Below are 26,887 nucleotides of genomic sequence, written 5' to 3' on the forward strand. Positions count from 1 at the left end.
AGCGCTGCTTTCAAATTCGCAAATGTAGCTGCGGGATAAACGGATAAACAAAATCCAGACAAAAGTGAATCTGCTGTACATATTTTATGTAAAACGAAGAAATATCAACACATTTCGACAGTGATAAAACAACACACACGTGTGCACAGACACAAACACATATTAAAAGGTACTGTGACGATATTGTCAGAAAGTATATTAACTGTGTAATATTAAGGAGGTCAAGTGACATTGCCCAGCCTCACTGGAAGCAGACAGACATTTTAAAAGACTTAAGGTGTCCAAATGTATATGTGTTTGCCATTCATTTCTTGCCATACAGTCCTCAATAACAAAATAACAAAATAAGTAAAAGCCAACACATTTAAAAAACAGCCCTTTATGTTCAGCCTTGATTCCATGTACAGTAGTGCCACATTTATATTGCTTCATAGATGCATATGGCGAAATCCAGCAGTAGCTTGTCAGTCGCTAGTTTGGTCTCAGTCACAACAGCAGCTTGATGAGGAGGGAAGTAGCAGGCAGCTCTCGTTCCAGGCACCTAAACCCAAGGGGGATGCATCTTTTTGCATGGAATCCAGGAAAAGAAGGCCAGCTTTGAAGGGAAGTTTAATTTCAGGTGCAGTCTTTTGGTGGTCTGTCATCCCATGAGCTGAACCTTCTTCTGGAAGTCCTTGTGGGCATTGATGTCTCTTTTTTGGTTGGCTGTGTGGAGGTAGATAACTTCCACTCAAGAATACCTTTGAGCTAGTAAAATGGAAAAACAAGCGTAGATGGAGTCTTTGGAGAATGGGAGGCACTTTGATGAGGGGTGTGTGGCGTGGTCAAAGGTGAACAACCGCGACTGTGGTTGGAAGATGGGGACCCTAAAGGAGAAGCAAATTGTACTAATTAGTACAAATTAAACTATCTGCATGTATCTGTCTGTGTGTGAACCTGTGTGCATTTCCATACCATTTTCCATAAAGCTGCTCCCATTTGGTGAGACAGACACACAAATCTGGTTGGAGCCTCTCCCTCGTAACACATCTGCTATCTGAAAAACAGTTACAGTTTCTTACAAACTTGCATGCACGCCCTAAAATTAAAGTTACAGTGAACTATAAAACGATGACTTAAACAAGAATGCAATATTGTTGGGGAAAACACTGCACCATTTAGATCTGTCCTCTAGAGGGAAGGATACACACATTGGAAGGATACACACATTTACTTTCCACTCCCAACCATTGCTTCCTCATATTTCAACCAGAGCGGAGTGAATAGATTTTGCAATTGTTTGCATTTGTTCTGATGTAATTGAAGAATTAGGATTTTGTGGATTTTCCATCGTTGAAATTACAGTAAGCGATTGGAAATTTAGAAAATCACAAGGTACTTGTTTATTCTCAATTTGGCAAAGTTTTGGTGTTTAGTGTTTTCTTGAAACTATCAGAAAAAAAAAATCTTCATCTTTTCGCTTACTTTCTTGTTCTTAGCCACCATCACAGGGGTGTCATTGTGGTAGTTCTTGAGACTGCTGTCAGCTCCACTCTTCAGCAGCAGCCACACCGTGTCCACCTGACCTCGGCCACAGGCACTGTGCAGGGCTGTGTTCCCACTGTATGACTGGCTGTCGACATCACAGCCTCTCTGCAAGAGGAAAAACAGAAGTTGAGACAGATGTGATTCATATTTCACAATTACAAAGCTGTGTATGAATAGAAAGTGAAACAGAATAGATCCATTGAGAGGCGAAGTTCAGTCAGATAGGAGAGAGGAATAAGAGACAAGATTAAGAAAAGAGATTAAGAAAAGAGAAAAGAGAATTCTGTCCATGTACAACACATCAGCTCTGATAATAGAGATAAACTATGATTATTTTGCTCCAATTCTTTGAAGTTCTTATATTTAAGCAAGAAAAGAACTGAACTCTTAGAATGCAGCTTATGAGCTGGAAAAAGAAAACCAGAATGATCAAATAGAGTCACAAGCTCCTCTCTCTCCTCCTGCCCACACCCACGTCATTACCTCAACGAGGAAGTTCATCATGTCTGCGTTATTACTCTCCACTGCATGCATGAGAGGACTCTGGCCACTCTTGATGTCCTGATTAGAGAGAGAAACAAAGCACCGTGGGAAGAGTCAGAGGATGCATTGACGGTAAATGTCAAACTTCCGATGTTGTGAAACTTAGTCAGTGCTGAGTCAATGCAGCACAAGGACTGACCATAGCATTGATGTCAGCGCCTGCATCCAGTAGCATTCTGGACAAGTCTTTCTGGCCACGCAGCACCGTCAGATGGAGAGGACTCAAACCTGAAAACAGTGACAATAAAGCAGAGTTTTAAAGTGAACAAATGCAAAAACACAAAGAGACATACAGTTTGCACTAATTGTGAATGCATATACACCGTCCTGAAACAGTTTGTACATATACTAACTCCACACATAGTATCAACTCTTAAGAGACACAGGCAGTATGTGGCACATGTTCTACACAAAGGCAAAGAAGTGGTTTATTAACAGATGTTACATTAGAAGTTCAGCATAGGAAAATGTAATTAAACATTAAAAGGATTCTAAAATTTTAAAGTGATTCAAAACATTAAATAACTGACAGCACAGGGTGCCAGGGAAAGTCATCTTCTGGAAGTGTTTTTATGGCCGATTGAAGAAAAATAACTAAATGCTGGTTTGTGATGCTTTGTTGGGACTGGACAATAAATATTTAATTCAATGCTAGTGGGTCAACTTTGTTATTCAGTTGTGTTATTGCTGCCATGTTCTTAGATCTGATCCCTACATACAAACTCAGTTCCACAAATAAATATTTTAGATGTGTATATTTTGGGGTCTTTCTCCTGTACCCTAACCCCAATACAAATGTCTCCTGCGCTTTAACATCACATGCATACAATGAAGATGTGGCAATGGGATTAGACTACACCAGACCACAGCGGAAGGACTTGTCTTCTACTCTTCCTGTCCTTACATCAAAAAACAACCAACACAATCCCAACATAAACAAGAGTTATGCCCCAACAAACTAGTAAATAGTCTGTGGGGTTGTTCATCTGGACAATGAATTGTAAATTAATTGTTATCAAAGTGTCTGCAATATCTATATGTAAATGAAAACTGGGTCACAAACACAGAGAATATATGAGAAAAAGGCAAAGGACATTTGTTTATTGCATAAAATTCAGCAATGCTGAGAAAATGTCTATTTATTGCATTCAAATCAAGCACTATTCATTTGACAATGGCTTTGTGTGTGTTCACATCCTCTTTGTGTGTGTTTACAAATCTTTCCTCGACCAAGGTGCTTCTTTTGTAGACTCCAACTTACCCTCATAGTTTCTGATCTCCAAGCATGTGGAGGATTGGGAGTGAGAAAGCACAAACGACAGACAGTCACGCTGGTCATATTCGCAGCAGAGATGGAGCGCTGTTTGGCCGTTACGGTCCAAGGCTGCAGGGTCGGCCCCGTCTCTCAATAAAGCCTCCACCATGTTAGCCTGCTGGGTGATCACTGCCAGATGAAGGGGAGTCTGAGGGGGAGGATGAGAGCAAAAGTCACAGTTTAGACAAGCCAGTGTATTCAGGTCCATAACCGCAAAAGGCAGTATATTGTTTCTCAAAATAGTTTCACCCTGCAGCACAAACAAGACAGCATTCAGAGAGTGTGACATCCCCCCCCCCTTAATGTTGAAGAATACTTCAACTCTCTATCCTCAAAGATCTCTTATACCCTTCATAGATGCCATTATTTCGAAGTAGCTATCGTCAATGCTCTTCATGGAAATGCTCATCCAATAGTGGAAATCACCGATCATGATTGATTTCCAGGAGGCAGTTATCATAGCTAAGTAAAAGGACGGAAAACAAGGGGAAACAGCGAGTCTGGCTTTGTCTGAGGAAAACCAAATCTGCCGACCAGCCCCTTTAATTAACATGTTATATCTTGCAGGATTACTCCTGATTTTGTTACCTCTGGACAGAGGCAAACTATCTGTGCATCACTGTTTTCAATCGTTATGCTAAGCTAAACCAGCAGCAGTCTGTATTGCTGCATATTTACAATTCAGATATGAGAGTGGTTTGATCTCCTCTAACTCTCAACTAGAAAGCCAAGTTGTTGACATATTCTGCTGCCAGACAGAAAGACAAATTAAGATTTTTAAAGTCATAATATCCAGGGTGAAAGTAATGAATAACAGACTGACATGGTATGAATATGAAAAATCTTATCATTTAGCACCATATTGTTGCAAGTGCAATTGGAGGAGGAGTGACACTATTTCGAGTAAAGGCCTTCTTTCATCTCTAACCTGTTCTACAGGTTGAAGGTCAAAGATACAATAGGATCCATGCCTGTAAGAACAGGCCAACGCCTTATGAATAAACAAGGTCTGTCTGGTATGATTATCGTCACTACACGATATCAGGCGATCATGATGTGCAGGCACATGTGCTCAGTGCCCATTCCCACATACACACAAACACACCTAACGTGTACATGCACAAACACAATGTCAACGTTCATAGTTGTCAGCAATCAAATCAAAGTCCAAAAAATAGCTGACTGGGAAAAAAAGACCATTGCACCACTAATCACCGAGCAAACAACAACAACAACAACAACAACAACAAAACAAAGCAGGAGACTGTGTGTTGAATTCTAAACTAGGAGTAACTTGTTCTGAGAGACGAGCAGCCTGCAAGTACAGGGAAAACAAAAAGTACGCAGTCTGTTTGCCTGGATGAATCTAGCCCACTTGAGCAATCTAGGATGTTCCTTTGGGTGAGATCAGCATGTATCATCCTGTTGATAATTATATAAACTCTGGCCAGGGAGGGCACTGACAACCTTCTATTTAAATTAAACAATGCAATATTTCAGTCATAAAAGGAAGTCTTTTAAGCTCGACTTTTTAGTTGCTATTGAGGTCACACAATAAACACAACAATCAGGAACAGATTGTTGCTCCAAGTTTCTCTTTTGCTGTACTGTTATACATGTGTGTGTGTGGGTGCGTGTGTGTGTGTGCGTGTGTGTGTGTGTATGTGTGTGTGTGCGCGCTGTGGGTTTGTTTCAGTAAAGACTATTTCGAAAAGTAGTCGAGCAGTGGTAGAGTGTCTTTGTGGAATTCCTTCAATGTGTCAATGCCAGTGTTCCTCCCTCAGCTCCTGTTTCCCTGAATCCTGTGACTCACACACACACATACACACACACCTACACACACACACACACACACACACACACAAGGATAACCCCAAAAAACCTGCACATAAACACATTCATATCCCCCATTGTTTTGTCATTGTGAAAAGCTACGCTATTAATTTGACCACACACTTTGACCCCATCCTCTTCAATGATTTCCAGAACGTAACAAATTATCTTCCACAGTGAGGCCTTTTAAGGTCCTTAAAATAGACTTCTCAGAGTTGGCAGTCTAGCTTTGGCTTCCTGTAAAGGATTTCAAAGTGACTAAAACAAAAATCCAGCAAGATAAGAGGAAGGGAGTGAAGGGAGCAAAGAGGGTGATGGGCGGAGAAACAAGGAAGCGACGGAAGCAGCAGAGGGGAGTCCAGGGGAAAGACAGGATAACAAGGGAAAATCCCTTCTCTTTCCCCTGGGTCTGTTCCTGCACACTTGCATTCCTGCAAAATGAGCGGATCAACATTAAGGAGGTAAAAAGATGAGAGGAGAATTCTGGGCATGAAGACCAGCCCGGGGCTGTAGGCAGTGCCAAACACAAAGGCAACACTTAGAGATAGAGACTGTCCTTCCGTGGTGAACGCTATAGGGGAAAGCAAACCTGTTGCACAAATAAACATCACAAGCCTTTATGTCAGTGTTGTTGACAGTAACACTCATAGCATCAGCCAGTTCGTTCTTTATGGTTAAAGCCCTAAATTCTCTGAATATATATGCAGCGAGAGATATGAAAAAAGACAGCACACACAGAATGAGACAGAGAGAGACAGCACTAGAGGATCAAGAGAGAGCGAGAGGGGGAGAGAGAGAGAGAGAGAGAGAGACGCACAGTCAGGGAAAGTCCCTGTTAACTACCCTCTGAACCAAGGTATGTTCCGAAACAGCCCAAAGCAGGGGGGGGGGGGGGGAGGTCATGTGACTTCTCGGAACGAGGATACTAAAGCACACAAACACACACACACACACAAGCACACACACGGATATCTTGCGTGTGCACACACCCCCACACTAGATTTGAAAAATGGCAGATCACATGCATTTTAGTGGATGTCTTTAATCTAAAGCACATGACAATCAGAGCATGTTTTAGTGCGGGTGGTCCTTGGGGATTCAGTCCCCAAGCCCCACTAGTGTCAGTGCCACGCATTGCACCATCAGCTGTGGAGAGAGCAGCACAAGTTGTCCACTATTGTGTACGTTTGTGCAGCCACACTGATAGCATTACCAGTGTGGGAGTATCAAACAGCTGTGTCTACAATTATAGCTTGTGGAGTGGAAGGTAAATCAACTACTGACACTTGAAGTATTGTTCAGTTATGGTACTGATAGTAACACTCGGTCAAAAAGTTCTATATTCAAAACCACAGAAACTCAGGATTTGTCATCAATATTGGAAAAGATGTATTTTTATTTATTTTTCTTTCAGAAGTTGGCCAATGCCAGAAAATATGTTGCTGTCTGATAAACGTAATGATTTGAAAAATAAAAAGTTCCCGTTTGAAATCGGTTCTATATGCCACACAATCTGCTCGGCAAATGACTGTGATGGGACCTGTGCCTGAAAATCTCCCTTTTTGGTTATAATTGCATGAGACATAATATCAGCGAGTGTGTGAAAAAAAGAGTTTGTGTGTGCGCATGTGTGTGTGTGTGTATCTTATGCATGCATTTTCTTACACAGGGTAGAAACAGGATATCAAGAAGCCGATGCTGTTAAGCCTCAGCAATGAGGAAAGACAACAACTGATGATAGCGCGAGCGTTATTTCTGGTAAGCAAGCCTGTGGTGTCCTATGTGGCGTGAAACCCCAGCCTTGAGATCTAAAGCTCTGCACGGCTGCTGCTTTCTCTGCTGAAGAATATAAAAAAGAAAGCTGGCAGAATGCAGATCAGCAGGGCGAGGAGGTGGAGACAACAGAAGGAGGAGTGATGGCTTAAGGCCAATGGTTAGATTGGGAAACACTCAAAGACAATTCCTTGTACACGTTCCAGTAAAGTACAATGTAGTGTATTCCTTAAATATGCAAGAAAAAAATGTCATTATGTGCCGGAATATTGAGTTAGAAGTGACATGTTTGCAACTTATGTCAGGAAATTTGTACAGCCTGTGCAACCATTTGTTTTTAGTTCAGGCAAAAATAATGAGATACGAGTGCAGGGTTCAGGACATTCCAAATGGGTCACAATTTGCTCAGTTTGAATCTTGGCTTGTTTCCTCTGAATTTCACAACATGGGAAACCCAACATGCAAACCCTGAAAAACCCGAACTACAGGGAAACGGAACACGAGAAAACCATGTCCTAAATAAAACAAAAGGCTGGAAAACACATGGAGTCCTTCCCAGCATGCGCATGGTTGTGGCTAGTGGCAAGTACAGGTGAAGAAACCAGGAAGGGTGAATTCCACTGCATAAGCATCAGCTGTCATAACTGTAAGATTATGCAATAACGTAGTGCAAGGCAAGAAGGAAATTAATGCACTTCCTCTTTTATTCTTTTCCAATTTACTGTGATCAGATGGGTGAGGCAGCAGGGGAATGTGTTTTACATGCTGTGGTTGTTGGGGCAGAAAGCCCCATCACCTTTCTATTCTACGTCTACCTATAATAATGTTTGACTGTCTGACGCTGAGCACTCTTTCATAATGTGTTATGAAATGGGAAATGGACTTGTACTTTTAGAGCGTGTTTCTAACATATCATTCACCCATTCACACCATTCATACACTGATGGCAGGGGCTATCAGGTAAGGTGCCACCTGTGCCCATCAGGACTCTAACTAACCATTCAAACACATTCACACACCGCAGGCTTGGGATGGAAGACAACATTTCCCTTAAATGTTAGACTATTGATTTAAATGTTCTAAATTAAAGCTAGCAGCCTGCATGGTGATGCAGTGGCTAGCACTGTCACCTCACAGCAAGAAGGGCCCGGGTTCGGTGCCCAATCCCAGGCAGTCCTTCTGTGCAGCGTGGGTTCTCGGGCTTCCTCCCACAGTCCAAAGACATGCAGTTTAGGGTTAATAGGAGACTCTACATTTCCTATAGGTGCATTAGTTTTACCTGACGGAGGTTGTTGTAGATATCAAGGCCTCTGTGAGCCCACAGCAGGAGCTGGATCAGTTTGCGGACGAGGACCAACTCCTCCTGTACCACTGCTATGTGGAGAGCTCTGTAATGAACAACAAACACAGTTGAAAGCTAAATGCTGAAGACTTTTACAAAGGTCTTAAGTAGAAAAATCCTGATCTGATAACTAATCCGAACTGACACGTGTTATACGTAAAGAGACTTCACATACATAAATGCAATCATCTCCACAATGGCATGGCATTTCATTTCAGCACGATATATTCATACTTTTGCTTCTGTGAACCGTTAAACTCAGTGCACTTTAAGTAGAGTTTTAAAATGAGCTTTCAAATCTAGTCTGGGAAGAAAGTTTGTCATATTGGTACATCTTTCTGCATTTAACCCATCTGCTGTGAAGCGCCTGGGGAGCAACTTGGTTCATTGTCGCCCTTGAGGACAATTCAACATGGTAATTGGTGAATGGACTTGCATCCATATAGCGCTTTTTTAGTCGCAATTCATCTCAAAATTAAAGGACACTGCAATACATGTGAACTGGAGGAACCGTGAATCGAAGTACATGACACACCACGCCATGACATAGCGCGCCACACCAGGCCACACCACTACATACCCAACAATGCCATGCCGCGCCATAACACGCCACGCCACGCCATAACACGCCACGTCATACTCACTCACAACACACCACGACACAATATACTACGACATTTTGACATGCAGACTGTAGGAGCCGGGGATCAAACTGCCAATTTTGTGGATAAAGGACAACCAGCTCTAGCCACTGAGGGAAAAAAACTGGATCTGAATTATCCCCGGAGCTTCCCAAATAGAGTCACAGTTGTGATTCACACCACCCGTTTCACAGCCGTATCAAGATTCAGGGGAAACCACTATCTGTGGTCTGTACGTGAAGCGAAAGAACAAAGTTTAGGACAGGGAAACGCAGAAAACCAAGCTTTTTTGTTCTTCAAGAAAGAAGCTTCCAGTAAGGGCCAGACTGATGTCACTTCCTGTTGTCAGCAACAATGGCAGCTTTCTTGAAGTGGCTCTGTGTGCTGTGAAATCCATCCATTCAGTGGTATGGTTTTCTGACAGGGGATTTCTTTTTCGGTTCACCCAGTCAGCTTCCTCCAATGGATAGGTCCCATTCAGACATACGGTACATTCATGGTACAGGAAACAGAGAATCTTCTTGAGAAGTTTAAAGCACCCTCGCATAGAATTTGTGGTCAGAAAATAAATTCTTACAGTGACAACATGAAATTCAACACTTCCTCTCAGCGATGTGTCCGAGTGACGTGAAGTCATTAACGACACTTATATGCTCGAATAGATAGAATTGAAAGACTTCTTTGAGCAAACAACAAACACTATTCAGCTACTCGACAACACTTTTCTGCACATTTTATTAACACTGGTGCATGTTCAAGGAATTATGCTTATATAATCTCGATATTCACAGTGGAAACACTCAAATGCTTTGACAACTTGATGAAAGCAAGTATAAACAGAAGCGTGTGCCTGTAACACCCTGTTCTGTTTCTCCTGTGTTCCGTGTCTCCTATGTCTCCTCTGTGTCTTCTCTGTCTTAATTGTTTAATTCCCTGCACCTGCCCTCAGCCACTCTTGTCTCGTTACTGTCTGATTACATTACATTACATGTCATTTAGCAGACGCTTTTATCCAAAGCGACTTACAATAAGTGCATTTCAACCTAGAGTACAAACTAAGAACAACAAGAATACAGGAAGTAACATTTCCTCAACATAGTCGAACTACAAAAGTACCATAAGTAAGTGCTATTTAAGTGCCACTGAAGTGCAAATCTGTGTTTTAATCCAGATATAGTCGGAAAAGGTGTGTTTTCAGTCTCCGACGGAAGATGTAGAGACTTTCTGCTGTCCTGATGTCAGTGGGGAGCTCGTTCCACCACTGAGGAGCCAGGACAGCAAACAGTCTGGATTTCGAGTGATTAGCTCGAGGTGCAGGAGTCACAAGTCGATTGGCTGTTGCCGAGCGGAGCGAACGTGCCGGGGTGTACGGTGTGACCACATCCCGGATGTAGACGGGGCCCGATCCGTTCAGAGCACGGTACGCCAGAACCAGTGTTTTGAAGCGGATGCGAGCAGCCACCGGTAACCAGTGAAGAGAGCGGAGGAGCGGAGTGGTGTGGGTGAATTTCGGGAGACTGAAGACCAGTCGAGCTGCTGCATTCTGGATGAGCTGCAGAGGTCGGATGGCAGCTCATGTCTGATGTCGTACACCTGTTTCCCCCCCTATATATTGTGTCAATCTTTCCCTTGTCTCCTGTCGGATTGTCGTCTCTAGTTTCGTGTCCTTTTCCCGTCGTCCTGTCCGTGTTCCTGGTTCTGCCTGTTGACCCTGCCTGCCCCTTTTGGACCTTGTTTTTTTGTAAACTGTTTTGCTTCATTAAAGAGTGCTTTTTTTGTTATTCATATTGCGTCCAGCCTGTCTCTCTGCGCCTGAGCCTCACCCCGTCACAAGAACCTGACAGTGCCAAGAGATTCACTTGGTAGTTTCAGGAAAAAAACAGCCATGCTCTACTATGTTTGTGTATAGAATTCAATTTAAAATGTGACCACCAAAAAGCAAGTGCAAATCATCGACAATGCATGTGTACAAACATGCATAGTATTACAGTAGTCATGAATGATCCAGCATGGACATCAACTCTCAAACTGAGAGTGGATTGAAACTGAAACTGCAATAAACAATCAGATGATTTGCAGACAGCAGAAAAAGCAGAACTGTCTTTTGGAACGGGTGTAAGCGAGGTGGTTCTTTCCTCAGCTGGCCCCTGATCCTGAAACTGAGCTCAGAATAGTGAACAAATCTGAATCCAAAAATATCCATTCATCACATTTACTGTACATTTATCATCACCCATCATGTGCCTTAAAAATCCACTGCAGTGTCTCAGCAAAAAATCCTGTTGTGATTGAAGTGACCACTCGAGCTGCAGCACATCCAGTCAGCTGTAGTTATGTATCTCTCGAAGCATTGAGCTCAACTAATCTCTCAAGAGTTGTCTTAACAAAAGGTATAAAGTGACGTTCTCTCTTCTTATACATGACTTTATCTGCATCCATCTCTCTCTTTTTCCTCTGAAGATGAAACTACTGTTTCTAGTTACTGGAAGTGGGGCAGACTACAGTTTCAGATAAAACCAGGCATCGCGGCACTGACGTAGACAGGAGATCTGAGCCTGCCGCATTAACAATGACAGTCCCAGTGTAACTGTGTGAGTGTGTGTGTGTGTGTGTGAGAAGCAAAGAAACTGCTCTGAAAAAAAGAGACGGCTGCATCGTGTGGTATCCTGTTTGGTGTGGAGGGTGAGAACCTAGCCAAAGTGAATGATCCAACTGAAGCCGAACATATCCTGTGGTCTGTGGAGCAGCTGAGCAAAGAGGTGATGCGTCAGTGTGTGTGAATAGTAAACAAAAGAGAAGCAGAGGAGCACCACCGTCCAGTGAACAAGAAATTATGGTTTATAGTCCACTGGGCTCGTCACGAAGAAGGATGCTACATCCGTTTTTTGGGGGCAGAGGTATCCATGTGGGAAACCTGGTTGAGCAAGCAATGTGTTGTTTGGTGGGATCTTCTTTTTTTTTACATTCATTGTAAGGGTCGTGTCCAATTGTAAAAAGTCATCTTATCAGTCAGTGAGTGAGTGAATACGATATTGAACATTAATCTGTGCAAATATTAGGCTATCAACGTCAACAAAAAACAATTTCCCAGATCTGCAACCGAGCCGCATTGGACGACGGTGAAACGGGTCGGATGACTGTGGACCCGGGTCATATTTAACGTAGTGACTTATTTACACCATAAGCAAACACTGTCTTTACCCACGTTGTTGCTTCAGTGTGACCGTGGGACTCGTTTCTACTATGAACAGAAAAACATACAGTGCAAAATGAGAGACAGAAAAATATCTGAGTGCAAGCTCTGTATTTTGCCGCTATAGTCTTTCATGCTCGTGGCTCTAGGGATGGTAACGTCAGTAATTCTATTGGCACACCACTATGGTTCCGACTGAAATATCAATGCCATGAAATTTGGCACAGATTGCCATGGTAACCAGAGGATGAATCCTAATTCCGTTTGTCATCCCCTGACTTTCCCTCTAGCACCTTGAGGTTGTCCAAATGAACAGTTTTAACTTTCTCAACTTTTATTTTTTTCTCCAAATACCTAAAAACCCTTCCATTTACTTCAAGTATTCTTTAAAGAAAGAAAAAAGATGAAAGTGTATACCTGGATCAGAACATGTGCAGAATCCAAAAAAACATAAAAATCAAAATAAGTATTGGGTCGACATGCCATAGTAATTTGAAATAATCCAAGTCTGCAGTTTCAATATTTACCCATGTAGGTGTTTACGTGACAGTTTTAATGATCACAGTATTGCCAAGATAATGGTGTTATTGTGAAGGTCAATGGACTGAGTGCCATGTAGGAATACATTTGTACGAGCTGTAAGGTAATCATTATGTACATCTCCCATACAAATGATAGCATGGATCCGCAAGTGACAGATAACAGAAATGGAGAGAGAGAGAAAAAGAGAGAGAGATATGAAGTTGATGAAAAGAAAGCGGTATGAGGAATGAGGAAGTAAGGAGCGGATGTTTGGCTTTTTTGAGACCATTCATTTAAAAACGCAGAGAAGAAAAGAGAGAAAGACAGACACCTGAGAAAAACCACAATCGTGTTTAAAAACTGAGCACTCACTGGGTTTCTCGAAACTAACGGGCTCGAGGCGCTGAGAACTGCCGATGAACACCCCATTGACGTAAGAGGCACATGCTCGTTGTCACTTACATTATGCACATGCACACACACACACACATGCATACGCACAGGCAGCGTGAAGGCGGGGCTGAGAGTGTTTCTGTCTGCAAAATTCCAACTAAGTTTCCTACAACAACATGCATTACAAAGGAGTTTGATTCTGTGAAAGGTCTCTGCACAGCAGCTTTGTTGCATTAAGGCGCTAAAAAACATAATGTTCATACCAGTTCTTCGTTTTGGCCTTGTGTCTGCACTGCACATTTGGATAAGCGTCAACAATTTATAGGAAGTGAAGGTGAAAAATAAAAACAGATATAGGTTGCAAGAGTTTAAGAATCCACACTGTCAATCACACACACACACACACATATATATATATATATATATATATATTAAATTCAGACATTGATCTTTGCAAGTATAACAATTAAAATATACTTGTTATTATTGCCATTGCAAGAGTCCCCATCCATTCCATTCTTCTTATTCACTGGCCACTGTCTGTTGCGGATGTGTCATCGTGATTATGAGTCTCTGAAGCCGATATGGGACAATAAGCAGCTGCTCGTCACGGGACTTATGGCTCCACTACATGTTGGTTAATCACGGGTTTGTTTCGATTGGATGCAAATAATGCTGATACTTTTCTGAAACAGCAACATCAAAGTCATTTAATCTAGTCATATGACTATATGTGTGTGTTTGTGTGTGTATGTGTGTGTTTGTGTGTGTGTGTGTGTGCATGTTCTCGTTTGACATTTCAGTTTGTGTGTGGGCGGGTGGTTGTTAAAACTTTAGACAAAGAAAAGTAATCATGCGTTAAAGATACATATTTGCATTAATTCAGTCTCGAGAACTCCTCCAGTGTCCTGTACAGTGTTCTCATTCTCAACCCCCGTCCTACACCCTGAGATACTTTAAATTAAAGAACGCCTATTTATTCAAGAAGCCCATTTTCAAGTGGTACAGATTCCAGCTTGTTGCATTAGATCAAAGTCTCCATTGCCACTTCGTGAATCATTCCTGGTCGACACATTTCCCTGACAGGAAGTGAAACAGCAGTAAATAATTTAGGTGGATTGGGAAGGGGGGGGGGGGGGACTGACTGTACCTTTTCAATATGCAGAACCAGGTGTGTCACAGAGTGCATAACAAATAATCTGAAATGATATTATAGGTATCTCACAACCCACATCCAGGTTGTGCAACGCCTAAAGCTTTGTTTATGAGGTGAAACCGTGAGATGTTGTTTGGGTCCAGCCCTGTGAATGACATATTGACTTGTTACCTTCGCATTGAAAATGCCGGAAGGTTATGTTTTGATCGCCGTGTATTTATTTATTTATTTATTTGTATGCGTGTTATTCGCAAAACGGATGATTGTTTATTATCCGGGGACCAGTTGATTAGATTTTGGGATCGATCGGCAAAGGTCAAGGTCAAAGGTCATGAACAGGTCAAAATCTTTCGCAGAACTCAAAAGTATTGAACCGAATCGCATGAAATTTGGTGGGATGATTGTTTATTATCCGGGGACCAGTTGATTAGATTTTGGGATCGATCGGGTCAAAGGTCAAGGTCAAAGGTCATGAACAGGTCAAATCTTCTTGAATCACATGGAATTTGGTGGGATGATTGGTTATTATCCGGGGACCATTTGATTCGATTTTGGGATCAATCGGGTCAAAGGTCAAGGTCAAGGTCATGGAAAGGTCAAAATCTTTTTTTTACCATAGCACGATACATTTTTGTCCAATTGGCATGCAACTAATGCCAAAATGTTCATAATTCAATGCCCAATCTTGTGATATGCGAAGATATGCGCTCTACAGAGTGCCCGTTCTAGTTATTTATGTTACCGATCTAATTTCAGTTTTTATAAAAATGGTAAATGTTTTCCTTTGAGAAGAGAGGTCAGGTTGTAAAAACACCAGGCCCACAGAGAGCGGATCTCTTGATGACATGTTAACATATCACAGTAGAGCTGAGGACTAAAGGAACATAATTATTAATGAGGGCTGCTGGGATTGTGCTCTGCTGGTTCACTTCCGCAGCTTAGTGGATTAATTTAACAAGTTTAAATGTCTGCTGTGGAAAGGTCCTATTGTTTTGCAAATGTGAAAATGGATCTACAGAAATATGCACCAGATGCATGTATCATGTTCCAGGAAGTTCACCATTTTTTGGATGTTAAACTTAAACTATGAATCTCAATCAAACAGGTGGTCTCTACAGGTGTAGAAGGGCTGGGTCTGCTCTAAATCTGCTGGAAGACTCATACAAGTTTATGAGAAGTGTGCCAAGTGTCGACTGCCAACAGCTATCTGACTAAAAAGCAAGTTAGTTGTATATATTATAATACACTTTTAAGCTACTACATGTGTATACGTGATTTCCAACCAACATACGTGTCTCCGTCTTCATCTTGACGTGTCGCCAGAGCAACACCTGTCCGCAGGCTTTCGGCCTGGTGGGTCAGAGGATGGGTCAACTCGGGGACCGGAGGCAAACAGTACACCGGATATGGACCTGCAGGAATGAGAGAGAGAGAGAGAGAGAGAGAGAGAGAGAGAGAGAGAGAGAGAGAGAGAGAGAGAGGAGAAAATACAAACATTTAAAAATGATGAAGATACAAATAAGAAGGCTGCATTGATAAACAAGTACGTGTGTGCAGCTGTGCATGTAGGTGTCAATGCATATATTGAGTTGTGAGTTGACCCAGTGCGCTTCTTAATCAGCGCAGATTACTGGACATGTTCTCATTGATTCAGCCGCAGCTGCTGCTGCATCTACTCCACTGTGTTCTCAAGCGAGACGTTGAAGTGGGACAACGATCACACGTGATTATTGTCAAGATCAGACCTGCTTATTGTCATTATTGTCACATTATTGTTGTATCCTCTGAGTTTAAAAATAAAAATGAAAACAAGTTATGTCTACTGGGGTAATAGACCGAGAGTCGGTCAGGAACGCTTACCGTAATCAAACGGGTGCAGGAAGCGAGCGGGATATCCATCTGGACTCTGCCCTGCCTCTCCAGCCCGCCGGAGAGTCGCTGGTGCCGCGGCGACCCTGCTTTCACCCGCGTGTGTTTCCAAACGACCGGCAAAACTCTCTCGCAATGTGAAGTCCGCATCTACCGACGGAGAGAAGAAGCGATCTCTGCTCTCCGGTAAAACCGGCGACTGCGTTCGGCACTCCGGCTCGACAGGAATCGGGCGTTTCCTAAAAGGCAGCCTGAAGGAAGACTTGTCCGCCGGCCGTTTGCGAGCAGCGCCGTGTTCTGGGCCCGGTGCGTGTGTTTCCGATCTGTCTCTGGCTGTGCGCGCAGGTGAGCTGTGTGTCCCTCGAGCGTCCTTGGCGCGACCTTTACAGTCCGGAGACCTCGACCCGGCGCTCCCACGCTCTCGGTTTGTGGTGCGCAGATCCAGCGGCGCGGTGGCAACCGACCGGTGGTCACCGTTCATGATCCTCGGCATCAACTGGGTGAGACCTGAAGAAGTGGCAGGTGTGTGCGCGTGAAGTTTGGCCGGTGGGATCAGTCCAATCCAAAGTGGCCAGTGGTGCGCTTTTCCCCCATCCCCGCGAAATCAAATGGACAGCGATCAAATCATCAGTCTGTTTCCTTTTGTGTCACCAGTGTATTTGAGATAAGCGTTACAAGTAATCGACTCTGACGCAAATGTGTTTTCGAAGAAGCGCCAATATAAGTGTTGTCATGTGCATCCCAGCGCACTATAGCAACTACTGCAGGTAGCGCAGCAGCTGCGATAGCGCTGATCTGCTTTTAATAGACTGGCGGTGCTTTCCCTCTCAGCGCGATAGTCGTTTTGTTTCGGTTTAAGGGCAAATTAAACGGAGTGGAGAAGAGAAAAGAGAGAAAACACGTCGTTGAATTCAAAATTATGTCTGCATTTCCGACCTCTTTCACATCTGTCTGTTTTGCATGCAAGTTCAATTCTGAATTTCTCAAGAAGTTCAAGGATCGATGCTTTTCTCTGTTCGGATGCTTCGGGCTTTGGGGCTCATAGACTACTGAAGCTGGCTACCCCGCCTGCATGTTGTTTCCTAATTGTCAACATGTTCACTAACAACATGTATTGAAATTCATGGCCATGTTTAAAAAGGCACACTTATTTAAAATTCCATTTCTTCCAATTTGTCTTTGCTTGGTTCGGTCATGTTACAAATACAAGTTTAGCTATTTCAAGACTTGAGGAGCAACATTGACTTTCGTGTAATTGAGAAATGTTGCAGGTAATGTGCTTCTGTTATTTATTTCCTTTATTACATAAGCCTAACAGATTGTAGATGAGAACGCAACATAAGACTGACTTTAACAACATGCAGTGTGTATAATTATATAGGCTACTTTTTTTTAATTAAATGGGGCATCTTAACCTATTTTGTTGTTGTGTTGGTATATGTTAGCATCATATCAAAAACAAAAAGCCTTTAAAAAATAAACTTCCTCTCTGAACGTATGCCCTCATGGAAGGGGTGTCTTAATAACAGACACTATTGTCTTAGTTGTGGTACATTATTTACAGCTGATTGTACTCTTCAATAAATGGCAGCTTAATATTCTGGAATCACAAATGCTCAATTCTCTGCATTTATGCAAATAGGTGAACTCATTACATTGTAAACAAGATATGAAAGCTCAGGTATAGTCTTGCGCTTAATTCTAGATTATTTAACACTATGGTGTCATTTGGAGGACACATCATTTGCAAACTGCACTCCTAAAAGCAGGAATAAGGAGAAGTAAACATCCAGGGATACAGAGAGAATATGCCCTATCATAACCGGCTGATCAGCCATGCCGTTACTGCCCTGCATGTGGCCACGTTACCAGATCACAAACACTTACAAGCCATAAATGTGTATAGAGCATGCATATGCCCCCCCCCCCCCCCCCACACACACACACCCCCACACCCCACACACACACAAATAACATCATACATCTCCTCGTCTTTTATCTTATCCTACTCCTCCCTCATACCACGCAGGGTCTGATTACCAGGGTCAATTTGGGACTTTCCTCTTTCCACTGAAGTGTGGACTTGGCAACGGAAAGTTAAACTTGGTGTCTAAAGTCTCTAAAACACCCTAACACTACACAAACATGCTCTGCAGCTGTCAATGCACTCCGCCATTAGGGTCTCCTCTGGCATTAAGTGTCATTGTTTATGAAGAACAAGGAGAGTCTCACCCTGAACACGCACTGGAGAGAGCTCCGTGCTTAACCAATGAGACGTTGACTGAGGTTTGATGAGCTTAAAGAACATGCACATATGCAGTGTCTAAACAACGATGCCCAGACCAATATTAATATTTAGTGGCTCAGTTTCCTGCAGCATAATGAATGCAGAGTCATCTGTGGCACAGATCAAGAGGTAGCATGAGGCCCCCTTGTGTCACGAGAGAAATTGTGAATCTAGTCACTAAAGTAAGCGTGATGTAATACCATAGTCCTTTAGAAGAATTCTACTCCATTTCAATAATAAAGAATAAACTATGTTCTGACATGCTGCTGCTCAATGGCCTTGACATGTGTCTTTTACAGCCGGTTTTGGGGCTACTGCAACACGAACAACTGGGGATAATCGAGCAGGAAGCTTTCTTTTGTTCAATTGAGTCATCGGATTGTAAAGTTGTTTACATTTTTCATATTGTTTCAATTCTTGCACTGTGTTGATAGTTGTTGAGAGTTTAATGTTCCTGTCCAATGTTGCATCACCCACCATGACAAATGCCTTGCATGTGAAAACATAGTTGGCAATAAAAGGTTCTGATTCTGATTCTGATGCTTTTAGCGACCCCTGTGGACAAAAGCGGAAGTGTTGCCGAGCCCCAGATTTCCCTCTCATTTGACCACAGAGGGGTCTATCAGGCCTGGTCCTGGTTCTGGTTCTCCCGTGCCCCCTTTCCCTGAGCGGGTGCAGCAATACGGCCTGGGTCTCCACCACGTGGTGTCGGTGTTGGTTCCCAGCTAGACCTGACGGGGCAGCGAGGGGAAGCTCTGCTCCTGGCCGGAGTTGAAGCTGCTGCTGCCGGGGGCGGAGCCGTCCACCTCCCGCTGGAGCTCCAACTGCAGGTCTGACAGGTCTGGGTCTGTAACATCGTGTGCTCGTTGCTTCTGAAGGGGTTTCTTTCTGGTGACCCTGCATGATTTCATCTGATTTAGCACAGAATCCAACCTGGTGGCACAAACCCCTCTCAGTTTCTTCATCCCACTTAGTTTGTCCTCAGGGAAACACATTCTCTGTATTTCTATGATCAGGGACAATTTAACTAGCTGATCATTTTGGATCTACTGCTTGTTTTTCAGTGGAGGCTGTCATGCAGGCCAGAAGTGCACTACCGCCACCTTCCGGTCAATGAACGCAGAGCAGACAACTTTAATTTCGCCTTTTTCTCTTTTTTTATTTTCGCCGACAGTATACTGTGTGGTTTATATACATACACACACACACACACACACACACACACACACACACACACACACACACACACACACACACACACACACACACATATATATATATACATAGCCTAAACATAATAATAAAAAATATAATAATGTTAAAGTAACATGATACACGATATAAACTAGTACAGATTCCTTCATCTGGGCTCATTTATGACCACATTTATTAATATGTGTATTGCATATAGGTGAGCATAGAAATACACTTTTAAACCAGCATACATAATTGTTTCCCCATCATTTCCAATGCTAATTCAATAAGTAATGTGCATGTAAATAATGTATGTATATTTTGTTATATATCAAGGCAAAATATTTATTATGATAACTAAACAGACTATAATCAGGTATTCGATTCAAATCAAACCAAGAACGAGTTATAAAATAGTGTCAATTTAAGTTATCCCTAACCTAAAACAAATTAGAACCTTCACATCCGGATTGAAAGAAATATTGCAGTCACACATATAAATACATTTAGATTAGTGCCCAGCTAAATATTGAGTTAGAATTGGAGTATTACTTACAGTAGCTATGTATGTTGTTAGCGGTTATTAATTTATTCATAAATGGTATTGATGAATTATTCGAGATGTTTTATTATTTAGATTAAATTTTTAGATGGATTTATATCGCGGTAAAAGGCATGATTTCCTTGTTCTTTCTTTTCTTGCTGGACTCACCAAAGTAATTACATTGTATCCCTTGGAGGACACGTCTGTATTAACTTTATTGTCAATTCATGAGACGATTCATTCAAACTACAAATGTCCTCGTGGTGGCGCGAGAGGAAACATCTCCAAAGTCCTCAGGATTCATTCTCTGGGGACCACAGATGTCTCTCCACAATTTAGTGGCAATCCATCCAACAGTTAATATAATATTTAAGTATGAACACAAATTGTGGATGTACTGACTTTGCAGCAAGGATTCTGGCGAAATGCCAACTCAATCCATTTAATCTGCTGAATGTCAGGTGAAGATGGTGATTATTTTTAAAATCCCAACTGTTGGAGGTGACCTTTCCTTTGAACACACAGGCATCCGGTCTGATAGTAACTAGTCTGACTGTCTATGCTTTCTGAAGACCACGTTATATTGAGGTCACGCTTGGATTCTGAAAAAATTAATCTTTCGTTTTGAGTTTCCACCTTTCCATACTAACTATTCTCTCTCTCTCTCTCTCTCTCTCTCTCTCTCTCTCGCTCTCTCTCTCTCTCTCTCGCCTGCCCGAGTAGCAGAGCAAATAAAACAAACCTGTTTGGCTTGCTGCAACCAGGAAACCAATCAAAGAGTCTAACGACAACAGAAAGAGAGAGAGAGAGACTTCAAGAAAGAGAAAAAAAGAAGAAGCAGAGACATTTCAGCCAATGACAGAGGACATGTTTCCGCTGTGATGGGAGTAGGTGTCTCCTTTCTGCTGACCCTGACAATGTGGGACTGCTGTGCTGACGAGATGTGCGCATGATGAATACTGGTAAGTGTGCTAGACGGGTGAAGAAAGAATGAATGTGAAGAGGGAGTTGTGATGGTAGACGTTGAAACTGTTTTAGACTTCATTAGCCTATCTGGGTTGAGTCCTCCCTCCCTCAGTTCACTCGTTCTCATTCTGGGCCTCTTGTGTTTTATTTTTGATGTTGTGATGAATCTTTTTAAACACATATATACATACGTTTGTATTTTTCTGAAGGTCTGACTGAGGATTGAGAGTGGATCTTGTGGATCTCCAGGGCCAAAATGCTAAGCTTGGAGGGCATCTTTAGAGATGGCGTTATCACACATGCCCTCCATTGTTGGATACTGTAATACTGTTGGATTATTATCATATGGATCAAGCATGGATGCTGTTTGCGGAGGCTAAGATGTGTGTTTTTCAGATGAAGTTGGGAACTCACAAAAGCCACCGTGAAGTCAATAAATACCGCCTTAAAACTTGAGCCAGAGTGAACAGCTGATTCACATATTCAAAAGAGAGCTTTCACAACTCTCAAAACAGTAGGTCCATTATTACTTAATGCCACACCTATTTAAATAGGGACGGACTGACTTTTAAGGTTTGATTCACATCACTTCACAAGAGCGGAATGATGGCGGCAGCAGGTTCAGGAGCCTCCCTGAGCCCAACATTGAGTTCCCAGTCCCTCACCAGTGGAGACCTGCGGCTGGTGAACAAGGCCCTCAAAAGACTGGACAAGCTCCACGAGCTGTCCACTAATCCCCGGCTGGGCCTGAGGAACAGTCCACCATACCTGCCAGAGCTGGTATCAGAGACAACAACACTGCTCACACAGGTGTGGGAGCCCTACCGAGGCTCCAGGGCAGCAGGCAGCCAGGTGGCCCGGGGAGATGAGGCCAAGTACCTGAGGGTCCATATCAGAAACCTGCTGGATAAGGCCGACAGAGCGTTGCTGCTGTTTAAAGAGGGGCGGGAGAAGATATTCGAGGAGACATCCAGCTGCAGGTAAGACGGACGCTGGCTGACATCTTTTCTCAAGAGAGAATTGTATGAAGGGTTTCTTCCTCGTTTGTAGTAATATAAATAAATGCATTTTATATATATATATATATACATTTATTTATATTAATTATATTTATATGTATATATAAAATGCATTTATTTATATTAATTAATATACAGGACTGTCTCAGAAAATTAGAATATTGTGATGAAGTTCTTTATTTTCTGTAATGCAATTAAAAAAACAAAAATGTCATGCATTCTGGATTCATTACAAATCAACTGAAATATTGCAAGCCTTTTATTCTTATAATATTGCTGATTATGGCTTACAGCTTAAGAAAACTCTAAAATCCTATCTCTAAATATTAGAATATCATGAAAAAGTATACTAGTAGGGTATTAAACAAATCACTTGAATTGTCTAATTAACTCGAAACACCTGCAAGGGTTTCCTGAGCCTTGACAAACACTCAGCTGTTATAAATCTTTTTTTTTAACTTGGTCTGAGGAAATATTAAAATTTTATGAGATAGGATTTTAGAGTTTTCTTAAGCTGTAAGCCATAATCAGCAATATTATAAGAATAAAAGGCTTGCAATATTTCAGTTGATTTGTAATGAATCCAGAATGCATGACATTTTTGTTTTTTTAATTGCATTACAGAAAATAAAGAACTTTATCACAATATTCTAATTTTCTGAGACAGTCCCGTATACCAATAATGTATATTGCATGTAAATCATTTAAATAATGATCTTATCAAATGCTTAATTCATTCAGTAATGATTACACCCTTTTCCCTCTGGCCTTATCTTATAAGTAATTATTCATGTTTGAGTCATTTTCTGTCCAATGTTGTTTCCCATTTTAGAGTAAAACAGCAATCACAAAATAATTAACTTTTTGGATCAGAGAACATTATTTCAGAAACCATTTCGATAATTAATTAATTGTTTGTCAAATATCTCTGGGCGATGGCATTAACTCAGGAATGCCTGGAGGTAATTTCATAAAGTTTGGCACCAACATTAACCTGGATTTACGGGTGTCCAATGTGTCCAAATAGACTCAGACGAACTGATTTGAATTTGGAGGACAAAGTCACTGTGTCATCTCGCCAAAACCTATTTTCACACAAATGTACAATATGATAAAAGTCTGACATTTTGGACAGCAATGAATATAAACTGCAACGTGATTGTTTGGCGGAGGTGTCACAGTTCAGCTCGACACCTTCCTTTAGTTGTCGTTTTCATCCTGTCAACCTGTTTCACTAACTATTGACTTTAGTTTATTTCGATCAGCAATAACATACAAAAATCAAAATTTCACCAAAAGTAGAAAGTGGCCGACCAAAAGGGTCAAGGCTGAAGCTATCAAGCTTATAAGTGCCCTAACCTATGCTTTCATGAAAATACTTATTTTAGAGAACCATTACATATACCTATATATATATATATACAAATTCACACACCCATATAAACATATATACACACACATACCTACATATACATAAAACAATCAACAAAACAAAAACAAAAAAGCTTGTCCCCATTATCCGTTACTTATGAAGCGTCATCAATGCTGATACGTCTGTACTTGTCTATCATGTCTTTCCAGATCCTGCTTCCTATCTCTTCAGTCCAACATTACAATATGGCCGAGGGCAAGTGAGGGTACCTAAGTAGACAGGGACTAATGAGTGAATGGGCAACAGGTGAGACGGACATGAGGACCAGGTGAAGGGAATGAGGGATTGACGAGGTGGGCGTGGCCAGAGGCAGGTGAGAGAACAGGTGAAGGGAGTTGGACTGACGAGATGGGAAGCGTGATCTGGAAAGTCATGATAATTAGTGAAAGAGTAATGAGGAAACACGTTCTGGGAACAGAATGGATTCTTTTATCACCACAAATAAAATATATTCAATATATTCCTTGGTTCCCAAAAGTCAAATACTTCACCATGTGCTAGAGAAGGGAAAAAAAGAACACATTCAGTAAGTTTGCTGTTAGTCTAAAGTGGACATTTTGGAGCAACTTTGGAGTGACTTCTTTATTTGGAGTTTGGCCCGCGTCGGCATCTCCTGTTGAGACTACTAATGACCAAGATGGGGAAAAAAGGTCAAACCTGCATTCTTGTGATGCTAATGTGGAGAAAACTTGGCAGAAGCAATCTCAGTATGTGAGCAGCCTGGAGCTTAGAAGAGAGAATGTCAGGCTTTGAACAGACTTTTTTCTCCCAATCTGCATGTGATCTAACTTCAGGACGATATCTATTTCTTCTTCTTTTAGACCAATTGAGACAATTTTACTCTACTGTACTAAACAATTTATACAAATTGTTACAGCCACTATATTTGATCAAAGCTTTTATTTCAACAGGATCTAAAAATTATATATTTAAAGATTTATTGTATCATTTTTCACACAATGGCAGATGGCCTTTCCACCGCAGCCAGGTCTGCATGGGCAGTGATCTGGCACACATAATGTTGCGTGGAATGTGGCTTACATGCACAACACATTGTGTAAATATCGTCTTATTTATTTTTGTAGGACGTCTTGCTCCAATGTCCTCTTTTCTACTGCTTGTTTTTTCCCACTGACTCACCAAGCTGCAAGCCTTTGTCTATTTCTGAAAACATTGACTGTTGGATGGTAAAAACACATGCTCCTCCATTACTAAGTGAATTTTCTATCACGTGAAGTTAAAAACAGAAGTGAGATATTCGACTGACGGTGGCGGCGACAGTAGAATGTGTTAGAGGCTTAAAGATTATCCTCTGTGACACATTGATGCTTCGACCTCTTCTGACTGGGATTTAACAAAGTGTGCAAACTCGTTCAACCTGCAACTACAACTGTAAGCAGGAGCAACATAAGAAACACACATACATGTAATATGTTACTATTAAAGAAGAACATTCCAGTTATGTTTTACATTTCATATACAAAAAATAAACTGGCTATGCCCTGGAGGGCTTAATTGTAAGTTTAATTTTGACTGGCAAATATTTGATGAGCATTTCTGTTATCTTATATTCAGTGTGTGGTTTTTTTATGTTAATTTCTTTCAAATAATGATGTCATGTAAACTTGTTTAGCAAACAAACACTGATAAGAAATCTCAATGGATTTTAGGATGCAGACATTTTTTGATTCTAGAAAATATGAGCATTAATGTTTAAAGTGAGAGTCACTCAGAGATAAAGCTAGTGTCAAAGCTAAATATATATATATATATATATATATATATATATATATATATACTGTATGTTCCCCTAAAAAAGGAGGTTTAGAATTTGATCTTGTCTTATTTTTATTCAATTTCTACACAATGGATGAATATGCCTGCCTGGTTAGACAAACACAACTTCACCTACACCCAGAGTGCAAGGTGGAGTCTTCACTCTAAACTAGTGATACTTTATGTATATACAACTTCAAGAAAGCATTTTCTGCAGATGTCCCTTTCACACTTGAGATGAGGGGAATCAGTTTGAAGCAAATTCATTATTGGCCCACAAAATGGTCTTATGTTTTTGTATAAGAGATCAAAAGGGCCAGAACATTTTGACACGTCTGAACAAAGTATATAATTTATTTTTATGTACCCGTGACTGAAAGTCTGCTGTGTTTTTCCTTCTCAGGAAGAACTTGACCAAACTGTCTTTGCTGTTCAGTCACATGCTCTGGGAGCTGAGGGCCATGTTTCCAGGGGGCAGTTTTCAAGGTGACACCTACAAGCTGACTAAGACAGAAGCTAAGGAGTTTTGGATGCGTTCATTTGGAAAAAAGTGAGTGTGGGTAATTAATTTGTTGTTGTCGAGTTGTGTGTCCACAGTTTCTCTCTGCTAATAATGTCTTCTCACAGGTGTATCGTGAGGTGGAACATTTTCAAAGAGCAGCTGTGGAGTGTACACAACTTTGAGGAAGGGATGGAGTCCATGGCCCTGAAGTCAACCATAGATCTCACCTGTAATGACCACATCACTGTGTTTGAGTTTGACATATTCACCAGACTGTTTCAGGTAAGAGGAAAGAAACCCATCAAAAATAATAAACAGATTTCTTAAAGAAAGAGTTTGACATTGTGTGCTTTCTTGCCAATAGTTAGAAGAATGGATACCTCTCTCTTATCTGTACACTAAATATGAAACTACAGCTGGTTAGCTTAGCATAATGCTACTTAGCTACTCTCTCTGTCCAAAGGGAACCAAAACAAAATCCACCTCCCACCCCCATCAATCCCACTAATTAAAATGCAGTCAGAACACGAATGTAAGTGTCAAACAACAAGTCTATGGGAGTTGTGTGCCGCAGAGAAATAGTCCACGAGAGAGGTATCTTCTCATCCACAGCAGCTCTTGGCAAGACAGCGCAAAAGCGTGTTTCCCACGACGGTGAACTATTCCTTTAATGATGAAACATCATGAACATCCTGAGTCTGCTCTCATTTTAGCCCTGGAGGTCACTCATAAGGAACTGGAACCAGCTAGCAGTGACTCATCCAGGCTACATGGCCTTCCTCACCTATGATCAGGTCATCGCTCGTCTGGAACACTTCCTGCACAGACCTGGGAGGTGAAGACGAGCACAGCAACAAGCCCTGACTCATGCCCTTCCTAGAGAAAATGATAAATGTCACACATATCTCAAACCTCATCCACTATGGAGGATGTTGAGTGCCCGATTAATCTCATTTGAAAGAAACGAGGTCCATGAAGCAACATAGAAACACAGAACTACATCTTTAACTACCTGGCTATTCGCGATGGAACAGTTTAAAAATGGGTCAGATGGAAGAGG

At 41.6% G+C, this 26,887-nt stretch overlaps 2 protein-coding genes across 7 annotated transcripts in view; one reads left to right on the forward strand and one right to left on the reverse strand.

The window, feature by feature from the left end:
- Positions 1-65: 65 nt before the first annotated feature.
- On the reverse strand, positions 66-17,978 carry bcl3 (BCL3 transcription coactivator). The gene is made up of 9 exons (XM_056444140.1): positions 16,099-17,978; positions 15,530-15,650; positions 8,271-8,379; positions 3,332-3,533; positions 2,210-2,298; positions 2,011-2,088; positions 1,465-1,632; positions 955-1,036; positions 66-866 (listed from the first exon to the last, which is right to left on the reverse strand). Exons 1-9 carry the CDS (start codon positions 16,598-16,600, stop codon positions 748-750), a joined length of 1,470 nt encoding a protein of 489 aa, XP_056300115.1. The 5' UTR covers positions 16,601-17,978; the 3' UTR covers positions 66-747.
- cblc (Cbl proto-oncogene C, E3 ubiquitin protein ligase) overlaps positions 16,345-26,887 on the forward strand; it is a 15,436-nt gene continuing 4,893 nt past the window's right edge. For 3 of the 6 annotated variants that reach the window (XM_056444141.1, XM_056444146.1, XM_056444145.1), the window contains exons 1-6: positions 16,365-16,452; positions 20,856-21,094; positions 21,308-22,078; positions 25,729-25,875; positions 25,953-26,109; positions 26,541-26,662. In XM_056444141.1, coding sequence (XP_056300116.1) covers positions 21,702-22,078; positions 25,729-25,875; positions 25,953-26,109; positions 26,541-26,662 — 803 coding nt within the window. In that variant the 5' untranslated portion in view covers positions 16,365-16,452; positions 20,856-21,094; positions 21,308-21,701. Of the gene's footprint in view, positions 16,453-18,960; positions 19,234-20,855; positions 21,095-21,307; positions 22,079-25,728; positions 25,876-25,952; positions 26,110-26,540; positions 26,663-26,887 lie in introns of those variants that run through there. The other 3 variants (XM_056444144.1, XM_056444142.1, XM_056444143.1) reach the window with 3 other exon arrangements.

Source organism: Pseudoliparis swirei, chromosome 22, assembly GCF_029220125.1.
Source record: "Pseudoliparis swirei isolate HS2019 ecotype Mariana Trench chromosome 22, NWPU_hadal_v1, whole genome shotgun sequence".
Classification (NCBI taxonomy): Eukaryota; Metazoa; Chordata; class Actinopteri; order Perciformes; family Liparidae; genus Pseudoliparis; species Pseudoliparis swirei.

Coding starts and splice junctions, on each gene's coding strand:
- bcl3 (XM_056444140.1), bottom strand. CDS start 16,600: ATGCCGAGGATCATGAACGGTGACCACCGGTCGGTTGCCACCGCGCCG. Junction 3,534..8,270: donor TCTACAACAACCTCCGTCAG/GTAAAACTAATG, acceptor CCTCCCCCTCAG/ACTCCCCTTCATCTGGCAGT. Junction 867..954: donor GAGCAGCTTTATGGAAAATG/GTATGGAAATGC, acceptor CTTCTCCTTTAG/GGTCCCCATCTTCCAACCAC.